Genomic DNA, 18,805 nt, shown 5'->3' on the forward strand with positions numbered 1-18,805 from the left:
TTTCACACAGTCAAAAGGCAAGGCCTATAGCAATATCTAGACCAACAATGTCGACACAATTCTGATAAAGTATGAAGCTTTTGGACATTGTATTTCTTTGTTTGTTTTTGAAAATAAGGGCATGTCACCAAAGGGCCTCAGATTGCAACAAAAATCTATAGAATGCGGAACACACTGTATTATCCCTTGATTTTATTAATGCTACTTGTCCAAATCGGATGTTAGATAATCAGTTGAAGACTATATAAGCATGCAAACAAACCAGGCTTGACACATGAGAGAATCACAATGTAGTCACAATGACAGGAACTTTTCCCCCAAAAAAGTTTAATTGTTCACTCAACACAATAATCTGATGTCTAAGGTGAAAACATGAACATAGCTGCCATCATCCAACTATAAAATATCAACCGGTCCGTGGATAGTTTGATTTGGTCAAAGGTAACAAAAATGGACACACAAGGGACTGCTCACAGGCAACAGAGGTGAGCTGGTTTGTGTAACCTAACACTTTGGCAAATTCTTGTTTATTGTGTATTTTACAATGCTTATACAAAACACAAGTTACCTTCAATTCAGTCTAAAAGCTTTTGAGTTTTGAGAATACTTTGAAAACAAACACGTTTTAAAGTTTGTAAGTTTACCCATGCAGCATGCAAACTTTCACACTGTAAAAATCACACTGAGAATTTAACATAGCAGGTCCTGTTGTGATCCACTCCATGCATCCATAAGGCTCATTAATGAGTTACAAAAATGGATAAGGTGCTGAATAGTTATTTAAAAGTGCAAATCACAAATATTCCATGTTAAAAAAAAAAAATACCATTCATCTCTTGGTCAGCATAGGGGATTTAGGTAGCCAACTTGATAGTTGGCAGAAATAAAATAACAGGCTATTTGAAAGCAACATTATTAATATCTCAATATGAAGATCATTCTCTTTGTCATTTGATGACATGACCATTAATAGGAATTTTTCTTTAGTGTACACTATGTAGGCCACAAGACCAAACACTCATAGGATACAAAGTGCACAATACCAGCCAGGTTTTATGAATGGTACCTCCATCTAATTATTTCAGAACACCATTGCAGACAAAATCTTTTCATACTTTACAAGTGATACCTTACAATCCTTGCATGTCGCAGACTACTTTGCTTTTACTGTTTCTTTAGAACACATGCTCTTACAGTATGTGAGTTAATCATGCCTCAGGCTAAACAGGCACACAACATATCAGTTATATCCTCCTACACCTTTGATTAAAATTGGTGATTTTCAGATTCCGTTGGACATGTTAGGACACCACAAAATCACAACAAAACAAACGTGACAAACATCTAACAGATATCACCAGACAAAATATATGAATTACAACTTTCAAGGACAAAACACTGTATATTTTGATTGCTCTCATCAGTGCTGTTTAAAGGGCCATCAAAGCAGTATTAAAAATGTTGTCAGATCTCATAAAATTGTTTTGCATGTGGTCTCAGAGTATGCCAAAAACATCAAATGGACAGTACAATCAGGAGTTATTTTCTTCTACAAGTTTGATTGGTTTATTTTCTACATACAACACTGTGTTTCTCTGAGGCTTCCGAAATCTCACGTCAATAAATTGCTGGAGATTTATAGATCAGCGGTTTTCTGCTCCAGAAAGGCTAAGAATGGTCATGAATGGCGGACTTAAAATGTGTAATTTCCACAAACAAAAGGATGCATCCAAGTTTTCCCATAGGGAACAGTTTAGGTGTTGCGCATGGCCAAAGCCTGTTCAAGCTCTAATCTTCGTTGTTGAATCTGGAAACGAAAAATTAAATAAAACATATCAGTGGTGCACCATGTGTGAATAAGTGTGTATATTTGGAATCAGTATATTATAATCTCTAAATCTGATTTATCTAAAAATGTCCTGATTTTGATTAGAGGACTCACCTTGCTATAGAAGTAACGACTGATAGCTTCCTGTGACCAAGACTGATTATAAAACTCTGCTTTTCTCTCTTCTTCTGGATTCCCAACTACATCAGTCATTAACTGTGCATATAGTCAGAACAGAAGAAATATGAGACATTCTAAATAGTGACAACAAGGTTCATAAATATGAGGCTTAAAACTTTATTTTACTGTTAGCAAATGTTCCCAAACAAAAACTACTAGAAATATCTCTTGGCCTAGAGGCCCCAGACATACTCTGTAGATGAAAGACTAGCCTAAACACAAAAAAAAACACATAAGAGGGCATAATATATAATAAATTATTGCAGAATTTTTGGTTCTGAATTCTTGGTTCTGAATGTTTTACATATCATGCAATGTAAGAATATGTAAAATGTATGGAAAGTGTTTTATATGCACTATTGATGAGAAAATAATTGTAATGTGGAAAACTAAAAACTGCTGTAACAGTGAATGTGGTTGTGCCGCACCTTTAGGTCACGGTTTTGGGAACAAAGCCAGTTCTCTATGTAGCCTTTAGGGTCTCGGGAGAAGCTCAGCATGAAGTCTCTCTGGATCTTGAGCTGGTTAATAGACTCAATAGTCTCGTGAATCTATGGATACGGACACGGAATGATGAGAGGAAAAAGATACAGGAGGACGACTGAGCACACTATCCTGAGACGCAACCACACACTCAAATAATTTCCATATATTTTGGTCAAGGCACACAATTTTGTATCATAAAGTAAGTAGTTTATGACATTTCATTGAAACCATTAGATGGTTAAATGGCCTTGTTTGCATTTGCAAAAGTAGAGGTGGCAGCTGACCTTGTTGTCAAGCAGAGCAATCTCCTGCTGATTGGCCGTTGACAGCAGGAAGCCGCTCATCTGTGTCTTCAGAGGGTCATCCACTTCTACATCAATGTCATAACAAGCTGTCTTCTTCTGATCATTTGGATCCACACTATGGAAAACAATTTGCCTGATGTAATCATATGGAATTCTATCATTATGTGATATGAAGCATAAGTGTTTCTACAATTATTTAATATTACAATGTGTTAATTGTAACTGTCCTCCTGTTATGTTATATGACTGGATCTGTTTCTGTTGAAAGAGTTGTGAATGATACCTGATGATATGATTTATGACTATGGGATCGGGGGGAAGCAGCAAGTTAGTGAGACGCTGGGGTATCTCACAGAACTTCAAACGAGGACAGTCAAAGATCTGAGAAGAGAGAGACAGACCGATTACATTTGTGCTTATATTTATGTTCATAGTTCTTAAGGCACTTTTGTCTGAGGTGATTTACAATGACATCAATAAACATCACATTAACATTAAAATAAGTAATTAGTAAAAGTAAATCATACACCCTAAATCAGTACCTAAAAAATAAAAAATACCAAAATGCCTAAAAACAATCAGAACAATAACTATAATCATATACAAACTGTAACTGTAAGGAAAATTACTTAAGGGTAAGGTAATATTAATTAGTACAATTAAAAAAATATAATTAAATAACTATCAAAATGTAATTATAAAATTAATAAAGTATGAAGTGTGTGACAGAGAAAAGAAAGAGAGTAATAGGTGCAAAGAAAGAGTGAAATCAAATGCAGCAGCACAGGTATACCCAGTTGCCCTAACAGCACAGGTATACCCAGTTGCCCTAACAGCACAGGTATACCCAGTTGCCCTAACAGCACAGGTATACCCAGTTGCCCTAACAGCACGGGTATACCCAGTTGCCCTAACAGCACAGGTATACCCAGTTGCCCTAATGACTCCATATCCACTCTTAGAAACAGAAAAACAGAAAATGACAGAATAAAATGATTAGTGATAAGTCATGAGTGATGGCATCTGAAGTGCAATGGATGCAGGTAGAAGGTATAGCACCTGCTGGAAGTACTTATCACAGTTGATGTACTCCTTTTCGTGGGAGTCTTGCAACTTGTTAGTCTTCACGTACTGCCACAGAGCCTGGATGATGCAGGAGCGCGTCTGGGTGTGGATCCCAAGGAGACGCGCTAGCCGCGGATCCAGTTTAAACTGGGGAGGCTGAAGAAAAGAATAGAACATTTGGTACCATTAAAGATCATTATCTATTAAGTATCTATTAATCAAGGTTTATACATTGGTTTTGCAAAGTTTCCTTAGCAATTACATATATTATTATTATTATTATTATTATTATTATTATTATTATTATTATTATTATTAGTACAAAGTCAAACATTCCTGTAGAAAACCCGTAGCCTAATTACATGGGTACAGGTCTGCTTTTATAAAAGATGGGGAAAAACATTATTTCACCTAAGCATTCAAAACTGAACATTATATTATAATACATTATATTAAATGAGCAGTGAGCAGAATTTAAGCATGGCTGCAGGTGACATTTCAAAATTACATAAGCTGTTTTGAGTTAAGGCTATATATTTAGCCTATTGAATAACTTTATGATAGAAAAGACAAACCATTTTGTGGAATGATGCATCAAATGAAATTTGGGACTCAAAAACAGTCTCTGGTAGCCTATAAGTGACATCACACTCTGTCACTTGTTGTCTGCAGCTGGTATTGCTTTGCATGTGTGGCATTCTGAAACTTTCCTACATTTGGGACCATTATCGCTCTTTTCAGTTTCTGACCTTGCAGTCGGAATTGTCGATTGTTTATTCAAAGTCTAATGGCAGTCCAAAGTAGCTGCCCTGGGTTATATAATAGAAGATTTTCTGTGCACATCTGCGGCCTCCCAGGTGTGATTCTTTGTCTATAGATACTAGGTGTGCAAGAATGGGAGGCATTCACACCATTCTATTGTCACTAATAGCTGCTCCGAGAAACAATTCTATTAGCATAACATTTGGCCAGGCGCAAGGCAGGGTCCTCCTGATTATTGACCCTCCAGGAGGATCAACCTTTGTGGCCACCCATGTACATCTATTCTATATTCACATTCGAGTTGAAATTAGAGGTCACACCCCCTTTTGTTTGTCACATACTAAGCTTAGAATTATGTCTTTGTTTGTTTAGAGATATGGGTGAATCCTCTTGATGAAGAGTATCAAATTGTGCATTTGCATTCGCATTGAGTAGGCCTACGCATCTAGTAGGCTTAACATGATTTATAAGAAACCTGTAGACAGGCTCATTTCTGACTTCACTATACTATGAATGCTTTTATTTATGTTGTAAGACACGTGAAAGAAATGAATGACACCGGCACTATGCACATATTCATTTAAACTAAAACTGCACTTCCCTAATACTTCCCTTAATACTTGTGGGCAGCCGTGGCCCACTGGTTAGCACTCTGGACTTGTAACCGGAGGGTTGCCGGTTCGAGCCCCGACCAGTGGGCTGCGGCTCAAGTTCACTGTGTGCTGTTTGTGTTTCACTAATTCACCGATTGGGTTAAATGCAGAGACCAAATTTCCCTCACAGGATCAAAAAAGTAATAACTTCTCATTAGTTCTCTCGCGTCAGTCTCTGACAGCAGTTTATGATGTTTAGGCCTACTGAGTGTAGGCTAATCTTAGGTAATGTCATGAAAACTAGTATTACCAGGCAATACTACAATGAGTCTCAGGGTAAGTGCAGCTGGGTTTAAGGGTCAGAGGTAATGGGTGGGCTATGTCGGCATCGAAAACGCCGTTTTTGCTGTTCACACGGCAAGGGCAAAACGGGGTTTTTCAAAAACAAACAAACAAACAAAAAAAACACCCTGGAACCCATCTTTAAAAAAAAATATTGTTTTTGGTCACCTAAAATGCTACAATTGTGTGGAAGCAAGGCCAAAAAAAAAAAAATTAAAAACTGTCTTTGTGTGGACATGACCTCGCAGGTCATGGTCTTTCAACAAGATAATGACCCATAACAAAGAATGGCTAAAAGAAGAGGCATACTCCTCTACGCACATTTGAACACGTCGCAGACGTGTGTCATTGACGCGCTGTCACATATGTTGGGAGGCACACGACACCCCCGCATGTCATGCACCACGTGCGCGGGACATAGATGCAGGACTATATTCGGGCCCTGAGGAAAATATGGACTATTCTGAAGTGTCCTTTCTAGGAGTCCAGACCTGAATTCCATTGGACATCTCTGGAGAGAGCTGAAGACATGCAGTCTGCAGAAGCCACCCTTCAAACCTGAGACAGCTGGAGCAGTTTGCTCAGGAAGAGTGGGCAGACAGATGCAGAAGTCTCATTCAGAGCTACAGAAAGCATTTCATGGCAGTGAGTGCCTCTGAAGGTTACGCAACACACTATTAGGTAAAGTGTAAATTCACCATTTCCATTTGTTTCATTACTTAACATATTGCATATGATTTTGTCAAAAACAAAGACTGATTTGCATTAGACATGGAATAAACAATGATGAGTGTGGATTTCTTCTGTTTGTTTCAAATAATTTCAGAGAACAAATGAAGGTTTTTGCATTTTTGTGGAAGGGTACCAACAATTTTAGCCACGACTGTAGAATATTGCCATGTGGACATGTGTAATATGTATGTGAATCTAATTGGATATCACTTGACTATCTGTGAATCAACATATATTTTGTAATCCCATGTTAGTCTCACCTGGTAATCTATCATAAGCAGTAAAGTACAGCGTACGTTGACATCTCCAGGTCTCTTCACTTGAAAACCGTCAGTCTCCTGCGTGGTAGGGGTCCTATGCCACTGTTAGGGTACAATTATATGCCAAGACTTATATGGTTCTACACTGACTGCTACAGTCTGAATGATCTTAGCAAACAGCACATTTATAGTAATGAGTATTATGCAGCGAAGCAAAAAATCATTTCAGTGCTTTTCAAAGTCTGGGAAGCCTTTTCAAGGCCCCAATCATTTAGAGCATCACAATGAAAACAGATCATTGGCCCTTCCCATCATGTTGGCCTGGCATTGGCCTAACCTTTTCAATGTGTTTTTTAACAAATTACATTTTCAACTTTTTCTCTCAGTGAGGTATTAAGAAAAAACTATTAACAATCGCCAAGGACATGTTGAATAGAAGAAGAAAAAAATAAAAAAGCTAAAACTGTAACTGAAAGCACCACTATCTAAAAAAGTATTTGCTTTTCATCCATTAACGACAAAGTTAATTTGGCTAGATGTGTTGTGTTTGGAAGCATGTTTCAAATGTTCAGACAATGTACATGAATCTTTTCAGATAGCTTACTTTCTTTTAAACTAGGCCTATGTCTTTGTTCAACTGCCTCATTTACTCAGCAAAAATCTTAGTATTCTTTGTTGAAGGGTAAGGCATCTTAAAACAACTATGCCATTTAATGACCCCCACTTACTTTCTGGTTAGGGATGTGATACATGTTAAATGGTGTTTTTTTCCATTGTGTTGCTCAAGGGTACTTGTAGGTACAAGTACTTGTCCACCACAATAACTTAATATCTGTGCAGTCCTCAGTATCTAGTTTGACTTTATCTGTTGGGTTATGGGTCTGTCTGTCGTTAATAAGTCAGACTCCTGCTCTGGCCTCACATCTGGTACAGGAGGTGGGACAGGCTTTCTGGTCTCTAATGACTGGAAACTCACACAGCTGTTGAACTGCACATGGCATGTCATTCTTGTCACTAGAAAAGATGCAATGGACACTCTTTGCTCCACACTGAGACCTTGTCTGCGTAACATCTGTCCTTTATCCTTAAGACCGACTTGTTAGAAACCCTGTAACCATCAGCTCACTTGCTCGGAGAGTATAAAGCTGTCATCTAAGCAAACTACTCTGAAAAATTTAACTTACCTTGTTTATTTACATCTACCTGGTTGTTCCTGGCAAATGTGTTTGTGTCAAGGTCAGCATGGTCTCTAAAGTTGTTACTATAGAAACCCATGAGCACCTATTTACTGTCTGACTGTCTGCCTATACATAGCATGGCAATAGATGGATGAAGAGTGCTACTGACCTCAACTAAATGATTATCTGGACCATAAAGGTCCTTGTCCAGCTCAATGACCAGGCTCTTGAAGAAGGAGGAGAACTTCCTCTTCTGTTTCCCAGGCTGAGAAAGTAAAAGGCATGATGGGAGATTAGAATATAATCAGCCCCGAGGCACAAGACTCAAGCAAGCGCCCTCCCACACATCCATTAATGCACACGCCGGTGCCACAAAACAGGATGCATCTAAGCACAATATGAATACTTTCTGTACTGCTGAAATACTGCCAGTAGATGGACTACAATCTGCAGGGCTCTGCTGTAAGCATAATTATATAAACATACAACTGCACCGCACTGCAACAGGTAGAGATGAAAATAAAGGAGGGACCTCAACACATGCCATTTTAACAGACCAGACAATTTGATGCAGCATGATGGCTAACATACATCATCCAGTAGCTTTCCCTCAACCCTCAGTTCCCAGGATGCAACGCTCCCATCTGAGTCTTCAGCTTCGGGTTTGGCAAGGTTGAAGGTGTTTGAGATGTACAATCTCAACTTGCGCTTTTGCTGTGTGGGTGAAGACAGACGTTTTCAGTCACTAAAACATCACTGTAATTTTCCACCATGCCTTGTCTGGATATCAGCTTTTAAATTGAATCCTCTAAAACCCCAAAGGGAATTACAGGTTTTACAGGTAATAACAATTACAAAAATGCAACGCAAAGACTGGTAACCATCTGCTCGTACATCCAGAAGTATACTTCACTCTACTCCACATAATGTTACCCTGCTATGCTAAAGCATACATACTTTCATAGGCCTTTTGAGAGCCTCTTGGATATCCACTCTTTTCCTCATGATGGTTTGGTCCAGTTTGTGTTCAAAAGCCAACAAGTCCATGTAGGCCTGGGATTCTGGGACAAGCTCGCGGATCTGATAGTATAACAATGAGACAAAGGGTCTTTCCACATACAAAATACACTCCATCCATTAATTTTTGAGTTGCCAACATTTTTGTCAACATATGTATGCTAATCTCACAGCGAACACTGACCCACGTTTGAGTTATTCTCTTATATCTGCACTATTTAAAACATCCTAAGGCAATAACTTTCTTTCTTTATTGCCTAAAGACAAGTCCACACAACACAACAAGGATGAACAACTAAAAGCATGTGAAATAGCTCATCAATCCATTTGCAGCGCATTACATCACTTCCACGGTAAGCTTAGAGATTTAGGATTGTCCTGGTCCATTTGTGCTAGTTACTGCACACTGAAAGCAATGTGCTGCAGTAATATGTAATATCAACCTTATAGTATATGTTTATATTTATAGCTCTTAGCAGTTGCTTTTGTCCAAAGCGACTTACAATGACATCAATAGACATTATATTAACATTCAAATGAACAGTTTAAAACAATGTCACATAACCTAAATTAAAACATACAGTGTTTCCCATACATTGACTTATTTGTGGCGGCCCACCACAATATCAACATTGACCACCACACAATGATTTTCCAGGTTGTACTAAATTGTGCTTAAATCTGGTTAGCATCTTAACCACGCTGCTCTAATTTGTTAAAAACTGTTGCATTCAAGTTAATTCTGCAAACCTACCACCACAAATAGAATTTAATTCTGTGGGAAACACTGACATACCAATATGTGTAATAGACTAAATATAATTTAATAGAACAATAATAATAACCACAAACCGTGACTCTGTAAGGGGAATGAATTAGTTAAATAAAAGGTAAACAGATGAGTATTTAAACAGAAGAGTCTTTTGAAGACCCCAAAACTATCGCTAGAATGCTAAAAGACCATTAGGCAAATCACTCCACCATATACACCCAACAGTGTAATCATATTGTATTTACAGATATTGTGCTGAAGTGCACAAAGGTTATTCTGGTGGTCTGAATACTTCTCACTCTCTCCTGACTGATTCCAGTCCACTCTTCTCCAGACTGTGATATACAACAAGGCACCACCATGCCACCTTCCTCCTCAAAAGCCACAGAAATAACCCCAAATGATTAGGTGACTCAGCAACAGCCCCGCTTTTGTGTGTGAAGTCACTGTGTGGCCACGGCCCCCACCCTTACTGTCCTGCTACCCTCACATCTCCCTTCATCTTCACCTCTTACCACTGCCCAGAGCATGCACAAATAGGCTGAGACACACATGCACACACGAACGCACACACAAACGCACACACGAATGCCCCACACGAACGCCCCACACGAACACACACACGAACGAACGCACGCACATAAACTGACTGACACACACACACACACACACACACACACGGCATAAATAAACAATGAAGAGTGAAGCTGCTCACCCTTTGAGGGAGAATCTTGTCTGACATTCTCCTTCTCTTCGCACTACGAATGAGGAGAGGAAAGAAACAGAAAAAGAGAGGAAAACCATGTTACTATGGTGACCGTTAACGAAGTCTACGGGCCATCTGCTGAGTAACTAGGATCCATTCAGCCAATCCAGGTGTGTGTGTGTGTGTGTGTGTGTAGATGTGTGTGTACCGGAAAGAGTATGTGAGAGTATAGCCATATAAAAAATGTTGCATGTTCACTATGTGTAAATCATAGTCCTTCTGCAACATTAACTGCAGTTATCTCAACTGGGACCAGAGAAGAAGGTGATGTACTGTATGCCCTCTACCCCATGCTCCATAGAGCTTTAAAGTGTGGGTAGATTTATACGCAATGAGTGATTGACTGACTGTGTGAGACATCTATGTTAAAGGATAATTCTGGTATTTAGCACTTTGAGTCCCTTTTCTGGTTTGTTTTGGATGAACTAGAGTGGTGGACACCGAAATTTTGACGATGGGTCCCGTCTCGACTTTTCTGACTCGTTTTGAATCGCCGTTGACTACTTCAGAGTGGCTGCCTACAGGCATGCACAAACATGTCTTTAAAACAACCCTTAACGTTCGTTTTCAAAACTGTGCAACTCACAGAGTGGTTAGTGGTGTTTGTTGATGTTCCAAAACCAGTAGCATAGCGAAATACAGTTTCTGTCATGTTATATTTGCCATTTTGTAAAATCCCATTGATTTCTGTTGGAAGACTCATTGCACGTTGATATTACTGTGCCACCGACTATGCTTCAGGCTCAAATATTGAGTAGAAGTTTATACGCGGTTGTGAGGTGTCTGAAAGTTCCACAATAGCAAATAACACGGCTGGAAATCATACATTGCGCCGATATATTTGATTTTAATAATTAAGGACATGTTTGTGCATGCCTGTAAGCAGCTAACCTGACTCTCGCCAGATGAATTTCGTTCCGCCTAGCTCTATTCATCCATCTGAGATCGATCCATTGGAGTGGTGCTTCAGAAGGCTGGGAAAAAAAATCCTTGCATAAGATTGGATAAGCCACTTGTCCATCATCTATTGACATGCTACTTCAACCACTCACATTGAAGCCAACCCGTGACGCTGAGAACAGTCTCACAGTCGCTTCTACGCTACGTCACATCTATGAAACTCCCGCCCTGCGTACTGATTGGCTCTACCATACAATCTTGTGCTGAAATCACTCTCAACGGAACCGATCCCAGATGGATGTGAGTGAAGCTAGGCGGAACGAAATTCATCTGGCGAGAGTCAGGTTAGTAGGCAGCCACTCTGAAGCAGTAAAGGCGATTCAAAACGAGTCAGAAAAGTCGAGACAGGACCAATCGTCAAAGTTTCAGTGTTCACCACTCTAGTTCATCCAAAACAAACCAGAAAAGGGACTTAAAGTGCTAAATACCAGAATTATCCTTTAACAGTGCACTATGCTAAATTCATACACATACATAAACACATACACACACATTCACAGAAACACATTATAATGATCATTACATTACATATTTCAAAAGTCAAGCAGTCTAAATGAGTTCTAATGAATTCTTCCTCCCCCAACATGTGACCAGTCCTGTACCCCCCCCCCCCCCCCCCCCCCCACCCCACCACCACACCTCTCCCTCTGCTGTGGATAAACTTTCTCATGGTCAACTGTTTCCATCTCAAACCACACGGTTCCTCCGGGACTCCAGGGAGAGCGGACAGGAAGTGAGTGTGTGTGTGTGTGTGTGTGTGTGTGTGTGTGTGGGGGGGGGGGGGGGGCACATGCTTGCGACGAGAAGGGAGGATAAAGAAGAAAACACAACTATGGAGAGAGTATTAAAGAGAAGTGTGTGAGAAGAGTATTAAAGAGAAGTGTGTGAGGCAAGAAGACAGACATTCTTTCAGAGGATGCAGAAAACCTTTAGAGATGTCTACAGAGAGGAACGGACAAGTAAACAAGCAGTTGACACACAGACAAAAAACCAAGAGAATAATGGCAAGGAGGAAAAGACAGAAACAGTTACACAGACTGACATGCAAACTCTGCGCACGCAGCCCAGACCTGCACGATTGCAGACCGCTGGTCCTGCACAGGGGTCTCCACAGCAGCAGCGGCTATTTATTATTGAGAGAGGACTTTGGCTGTGCCATGGCATGGTGACACTAAGTCCCCTCCCATGATGGCTGTTGGTGCTCACATGCAGAATGATCATAGGGACCGGTAGTACTGTATGTCAGGCTGCACAAGGGAGCAGATCTGACAGGCAGGCACGCAAACATTAACTAACATGCAGCAGAGGAAACTGCCTACTTGGATCCAAATGGGGGATCTGATTGGACTTCTCGCATGTCGATTTGTCTCGAGGCCATCTCATTGGCTCCTGGGAATCCCAAAGGTTTCCTATAAGTCAATGGGGGTTTGAAGGAGTTCTAATTAAACAAGGGCTTAACAGGGGTAGAGCAGTCACTGACAGGTGTTGCCAGGTCTTCATCACAGGAATGTAATATGTGCATCAGTTTGGGGGAAGGGGTTGTGCCTTTCTGTGGTTCATGCATAATGTAAGTCAAGCCTGTCCATTATGCAAAATGATGCATCCTTTATTTGGTCTTTTTAACAAGTCTACCACATACAAACAGACACACACACACGCACAGCCAGACACACACACACACACACACACACACACACACACACACACACACACACACACACACACAGAACAGACCACAATGGAGGAGCAAAGCCCAAACTCACAGATGGCAAGACAAGCAGTTATGCCCATTTAACACATTTCAAAATGTCTTGTGTAAGTAATACTTTGTCACATGAAACTGCCACCATCTTAAGACTGTACAGGTGGACTGGTGGCATCTGACTGGGAAGCCCCAGAGATGGGGCTATAAAGGTCTACCACCACCAGGGGTCACCTCTCATTAACGCAGCGGACAGCAACACAGGGCAGCCAGAGAGACAGATTGATAGTAATAATCAGAGAGTATTAGTCAAACCTCTGGTGGCGTGTTCTAGGTCAAGCAGGTGTTTGGAGTAGAGAGTTGTTTCTCTCAGTAGAGGCCCTGGACGACGCCTCAGAACACACACACACATGTATTAAATAGGGCTGTCAAAATAACTGATTCATTTCGATTAATTAATTTGAGAAAAAATAACTGATTAAAAAAAATAACGCAGATTAATCGATTCTGTATGACCTTTGACCCCGAGTCGTTGTAGTCAGTAACCATTAGACTGTAAAATGAAGGAGAGAGAAAAAAATGTGCTGCCTAGATCATTGATTGGAACATTTAGTTTTCAAAAACGGCTTGATGGTGTTGATAAAAATAAAGTGTTGATTAAAAAAAAGTCCTCTGCAATGTATGTGATAAAAAAAACTTCTTCCCGAAGCACTTTTGAATTGATTTCCTCAGCATATTAGATCATATCATAGATTATGGCCATTATTAAAATAATAATAAAAGAGTTTTTGAACTTTAATGTCACTAATGCTGATTATTCAATGATTCATTTGAATTTAAATATTTAAAATACTTTCACGGCAAAAATCATATATGCGATTAATTTAGATTAATTAATCACAGAGTATGTAATTAATTAGATTCATTTTTTTAATCGATTGACAGCCCTAGTATTAAACACAAGACAGAGCAGCAGCTGGAGGAGAGGGCAGGTTTTGGAAAGCGATACAAGGGCAGAGGGAAGAGAGATGGCCGATTGCCTGCCAGGTGCTGTCCTCACTCACTTTCTGGGCCGGGACTGGACGGCTGCCTGCTGCTGCTGCTGCTGCTGCTGCTGCTGGACCTGCTGAGCGGGGGCTGGGCGCTTGCGGATGGGGTCCATCGCAGGGTTGGGGAGTCCAGGCCGTACGGAGGGCACACCTCCATACGGGGGTCCTGGGGGCCCCATTGGAGCCCCCTGATGTGGCATCCTGGCCCCTGAAGCCATCCCTGGGCGCTTTGGGCAGAGGACAAAAAGTAGCAAAAGACAGTTTGATCTCCTAAGTGCATCTTCACATTCACATCTGTACACATGTATATGCAGCTTGAAAAGTATGAAAAATCTAAGAAATAAGGATAGGTCTATATTTAAAGACTAAAGATTTATGATTTTTGAACATTAACTTGAATCATGGCCATAGTTGTTTTCCATTGGGCCTTTCTTATAACAGTATAGAATATACTGAATAAATCATGCACAAATGTTATTTGTGATTCTGCCATACAACACCATCTGGTAGACTGCATTTCTAGGGTGGCTAAGAACACTGTGCAACAGCGCTACTGTAAATGTGGGCCAGAGCCTCTTTGCACACCTGTGCTTGTCAGTCCGAAGCCAACAGCTGCCTGCCGTGCCATGTGACAGCATGGAGCTGGAGCACAAGAGTGCTAAGCCACCACAGCTCGGCAAACGCTGCCCCACCTCTCAGGGGACACGGCTCTCTGGAGCACCTGGTCAGTCACAATGGACAATCGTCTCCACTGCTGCCCCACTCCCCCACCCACCTCAGGTCAAAGGATATGGCGGTTAGTACCCCTTCACCCTTGTCCCAAAGTAGGCCAAGCCACAGGGGGTCTTGTGCCGGAGAGCACACTTTGGATAGGAACATGTGGACGCAGCGGGAACTGGGAACGAGGCATCGATGCGTCTCCCCACACCTGTCCGGCTATCTCTCACTCTCAAGGTCACAGCGGAGGAGTTGAGGGGCACAGAGGGAGGCCAAAAAGAGGGCTGCAACAGTCTGCCTGCTCGCCTGCCATTTAGAGTAGGCGTCACAACCATCCCTGGTAAAAACACAAATGGTACGACTCGCTTTCTTTGTTAAAAATTACTTTGAGAGGCAACACCTCGAATTCCTCTTCACCGTTGTTTGTCTAAGTTAGAAGCACATAACAGATTCTTTTCATTTTTATTTCAATGTCACTTGTGCGCTAGTAATGCAGAGTCTGCCCTATTACTTGTTAGTCATTGTCAATAAGCTTGGCATGCCAGAGCAATTAAAAGACGAGTAGAAGGTAAGAGCTGGCACATCTCTTGAGCATTCAAAGTCATTCCACCTGTAAAATGCTTCATGACTCCTAACATAGGCATCCTTTTAAAACCAAGATATATAGTGCACATACACACTCATATATCCCCACTCATGGTGAGAGACTCCACCAAGGTTTCTGGCACAATCAGCACTATTATGTCCTACAGGGGACGGTAAGATATAAACCCATGGAAAAGTTTATATTCTGACCAGACTAAACAGTGGAGCTTGCCAGGGGAAATATGAAGCCACCTCTAGAAGCCTGGAAGTCTGGATAAGAATGGAACTTGAGACCATGACCTGGGGATCTGATTGGGTGAGCCTAGAACTTGAGACCATGACCTGGGGATCGGATGGGAATGGAGATTGGAAAGTGAAAGTGATAAAGTCACATTGGGAAAGTAGCCTCTCGATAACTGCTAACAATTTGTGAGGGTGTGTGTGTGTATGGGGGGGTAATGAGAGCATCAGTCTTTGTAAGCCTGTGCAAAATGCTATGGATGAATCTAAAACTGACAGGATTGAACATGCAATATTTTAATTATTTTAATTTTACATTTCTCCTCACGACATTTACATTTCCAAGACTGTTCTGGAATTTAGTGACCTTTCCCAGTCTACCAGGACTAGGCGTTAATCTTGACACTTCCGTACGTCATTCAGCTTCAATGGCATCCCAATAACATGTCAACTAATTTCAACATCCCCTTGTTCATCATTCAAGTTCTGGCAAACCAAGGCAGTTGGACTTGAATGCACTTGAATACTGCTGACTGTCCTAGTATAATATAGATCCAGTGTGAAACATGGATGAAAGGAGGCTGCTTTTGAACAGGCCGTCTACATGTGAGGTACAAAGCACATCTTCAATATTCCCTCCCATTCCTCCACACACTGCTGCTTCTTTTGCATCAGCTGCTAGTGCTGTCTGCTTCCTCCCTCTCCTCCGGTTTTCCAAGGCGCTAATCTCTCCTCTCCTCTGCTCCCTCCCCCTGTCTCCTACAGCTCCCTCTGTTCTTTAAAAAATTTAGAAAGATACCAGCAGAACGCCTCGCTCCTCTCATCCGCCCGGCTCACTCGTTTGAGGCTGCCGAGCAACACTGTGTCTCTCTCTGCCTCAGCCCTGGCTTCCCAAAATCTATAAACACACAGGCGTGCTCTCTCTTTCTCTCTCACACACCTATTTCTCTGTAACTCATTCTCTCTCTCTCTCTCACACACACACACACATACACACAACCTAGGTCATGCACTTACCACTCCATGGACCAGGAACTCAAACAGTTTACTCTTGGTGGCTTTGCGAGCTCCTCCAGCTGAATCCTCCATTTCCAATCAGAGCAGGAAAAAAGCCACCTCTCCCGGATCTGACTCTCTCTTTTTCGGCCTCTCTCCCCCTCGTTCTCTCCGGCCTTGTATGCTCCTCTCTCACTAACTCCCTCTCCCCTTCCACTGAATAAGTGACCCCCCCCCAACCCTGTCCCGCCTCTCTTCGCAATAGTCCCACTCTCCGCTCTCTCTTCAAAAAAGCCAGTCAGCGTGTGGTCCAAGTCAAGTCTATAGCTGCACATGCTCGCTGTCTCTCTCTCGTTCGCTCGCTTGCGCTCCCTCACACACAGCTAGTGGAGGGAGAAGTGGGCGGGGGTCCGAGAGGGAGGCTCCCGAAGGCCCACTCTTCAGGCACACATGTATGCAGCTGTTCAACGCCAGTGAGGAGCAAGCAGAAGCACGTCAGCCGCAGCCTGCAGGGTACAGGGCAGGCCATTTTGCAGATAGTCAGCAGTAGCAGACTCTAACTGGTGCACAACTGGCATGTGATTGGCATGACTGAAATGATTATTCAGTATGATCTAGTTTCTCTGTCTTATTTTACTGATGTAATATCTCAACAAGAGCAGAAATGGCAGACCTCTTTTAGACAAATGGGGGGGAATGCTTTAGTGAACACATTAAGAATGTACTACAGAAGCCTGGATTTCTGTTTAACAATGGAAGGGGTAGTTTAATACTAACATGAGCACTAGAGCATGGACCTTGGGTATGACACAGGAAGTCTGATCTGAATGGTTACCAAGTGTCCGATACGGGAAAGTTGTCAGCCTCCCAAAAATGGGTCAATTACATTATGTCTGGGGATTTGTAATCATGCAGCATGAACATCAATCATGAACATCAATCATGCAGCATGAACAAGAACTGAATAAGATAGAAGAGAACTGAAATGAAAAAGGGACGATACCATGCAATTTCTTTGGAAGACTTCCCCAAATTTCCCAAAAGTCCTGACTACAACAAGGAGGGGGTCATGGAGCGAGATTCACATTACACAAAATGCTTCATCGTTGGAGCCGCGGAGCCATTTGGAATGTTGAAGACCCCCTTAAGAACCCCAACGTCTCTCAGACAAAAAAGGCAAATACTACTGAATGGCAATGTTCCATTGAAATAGCAGAAAAGGTGGGGGAGTCAGGGCTGTGAGGCCTCCTTAAGAGTCCAAATGTTCTTTATCCTTTGATTGTGGAGAAGTGTGACACTACCTGATACCGTTACCTTTGTTTAGATGTGCTCATGACAACACAAATAGATATACTATAACTATACATTAAATCTATAGTATTTTATCTAACATGCATGTGATGTTACATGGTCATGAATAGGCTTGGAACGAAATGTAATTAGGCTCAATATCTCCACCTCGTGGAAGAGCCTGCATTGACAACAACCAAACGGCACGTGTAAAACACTCGTAATAAAGATAATCCCCCTAATGGAGAAAGGTAGAGAGAACAAACAGTCTCTAGACAAATACGCAACAGTAGCACACTTATGGCTAGCCGACATGACCCTAATCAGACGGATTTATTCATCCAGGTAGCTGAATCTCATGATGTCTCCCCTGCGCGAAAAGAGTAGCCTACAGCCCATGCCCATTAATAGTCATGACTTGTTTTCTGTCAACTAGATGCTTAATGAATATAGACTTGTCTACAAAGGAATAAAACATCTAAGCCAGTTTAATACATACATTCTATGTCTTTATGTGAAATACGTCACTAAAGGTGTCACAACTGTAACGGAAATAACCATCTTTAAATCTTCCTCCCGAGATACTGGTCTGACTCGATTTAACCAGGTGTGCGCTGTCTGGCCACAGGCATTCCCTCAACCCTTCTGGAGGAAACCAGAAGGAAACGGTTGATGACGCTGTAATTGATGCGGTGGCGTTATACTCTACCTTTCTTTCCATTGCTGAGTTTGCCGTGAGATGATTGTAAGAAGCTGCTGTGGCAACACTTTTATGTCCAGTACGCAGAACTTCTTCGCCGCTTCTCAGACAGACTCCCTGACTCCCCCTCCCCTGGGAATTGAGCCGGGATGGATGCTGGCCACAAAGGCCCTGTGCCTGCAAGAAGACCTACCAGTTTCGACTAGTGCGACGGTCGCGTCGGCGCACGCGCAAACCCCGTCTCAGTACTTTAGTCAGTTTAAAGGGAAAGTCGACACGC

General features: G+C 41.7%; 1 protein-coding gene across 3 annotated transcripts; it reads right to left on the minus strand.

Annotated features, from left to right (window-relative positions):
• Positions 1-823: 823 nt before the first annotated feature.
• On the minus strand, positions 824-18,641 carry smarcd3a (SWI/SNF related, matrix associated, actin dependent regulator of chromatin, subfamily d, member 3a). 3 transcript variants are annotated; one of them, XM_042100465.1, is made up of 14 exons: positions 18,535-18,641; positions 14,013-14,224; positions 12,566-12,655; positions 10,236-10,278; positions 8,689-8,811; positions 8,323-8,445; positions 7,901-7,996; positions 6,554-6,655; positions 3,859-4,020; positions 3,083-3,180; positions 2,779-2,914; positions 2,437-2,559; positions 1,943-2,044; positions 824-1,807 (listed from the first exon to the last, which is right to left on the minus strand). In XM_042100465.1, the coding sequence occupies exons 1-14, from the start codon at positions 18,544-18,546 to the stop codon at positions 1,754-1,756; spliced, it is 1,476 nt and encodes a 491-aa protein (XP_041956399.1). In that variant the 5' UTR covers positions 18,547-18,641; the 3' UTR covers positions 824-1,753. The 3 variants fall into 3 exon arrangements, with proteins under 3 accessions (XP_041956399.1, XP_041956389.1, XP_041956409.1); XM_042100455.1 differs by lacking the exon at positions 18,535-18,641 and adding an exon at positions 16,557-16,704; XM_042100475.1 differs by lacking the exons at positions 12,566-12,655; positions 18,535-18,641 and adding an exon at positions 16,557-16,704.
• Between the last annotated feature and the right edge of the window lie 164 nt (positions 18,642-18,805).

This window comes from Alosa sapidissima, chromosome 1, assembly GCF_018492685.1.
Source record: "Alosa sapidissima isolate fAloSap1 chromosome 1, fAloSap1.pri, whole genome shotgun sequence".
Lineage (NCBI taxonomy): Eukaryota > Metazoa > Chordata > Actinopteri > Clupeiformes > Clupeidae > Alosa > Alosa sapidissima.

What these genes read in the sequence shown, in the direction of transcription:
- smarcd3a (XM_042100455.1), bottom strand. Translation starts at nt 16,628, where the DNA reads ATGGAGGATTCAGCTGGAGGAGCTCGCAAAGCCACCAAGAGTAAACTG. An exon ending in GATCCCCCATTTGGATCCAA is followed by an intron (nt 10,279 to 12,565) that starts GTAGGCAGTTTC and finishes CCTCATTCGTAG; the next exon opens with TGCGAAGAGAAGGAGAATGT. An exon ending in AGGGAAAGCTACTGGATGAT is followed by an intron (nt 7,997 to 8,322) that starts GTATGTTAGCCA and finishes TTACTTTCTCAG; the next exon opens with CCTGGGAAACAGAAGAGGAA.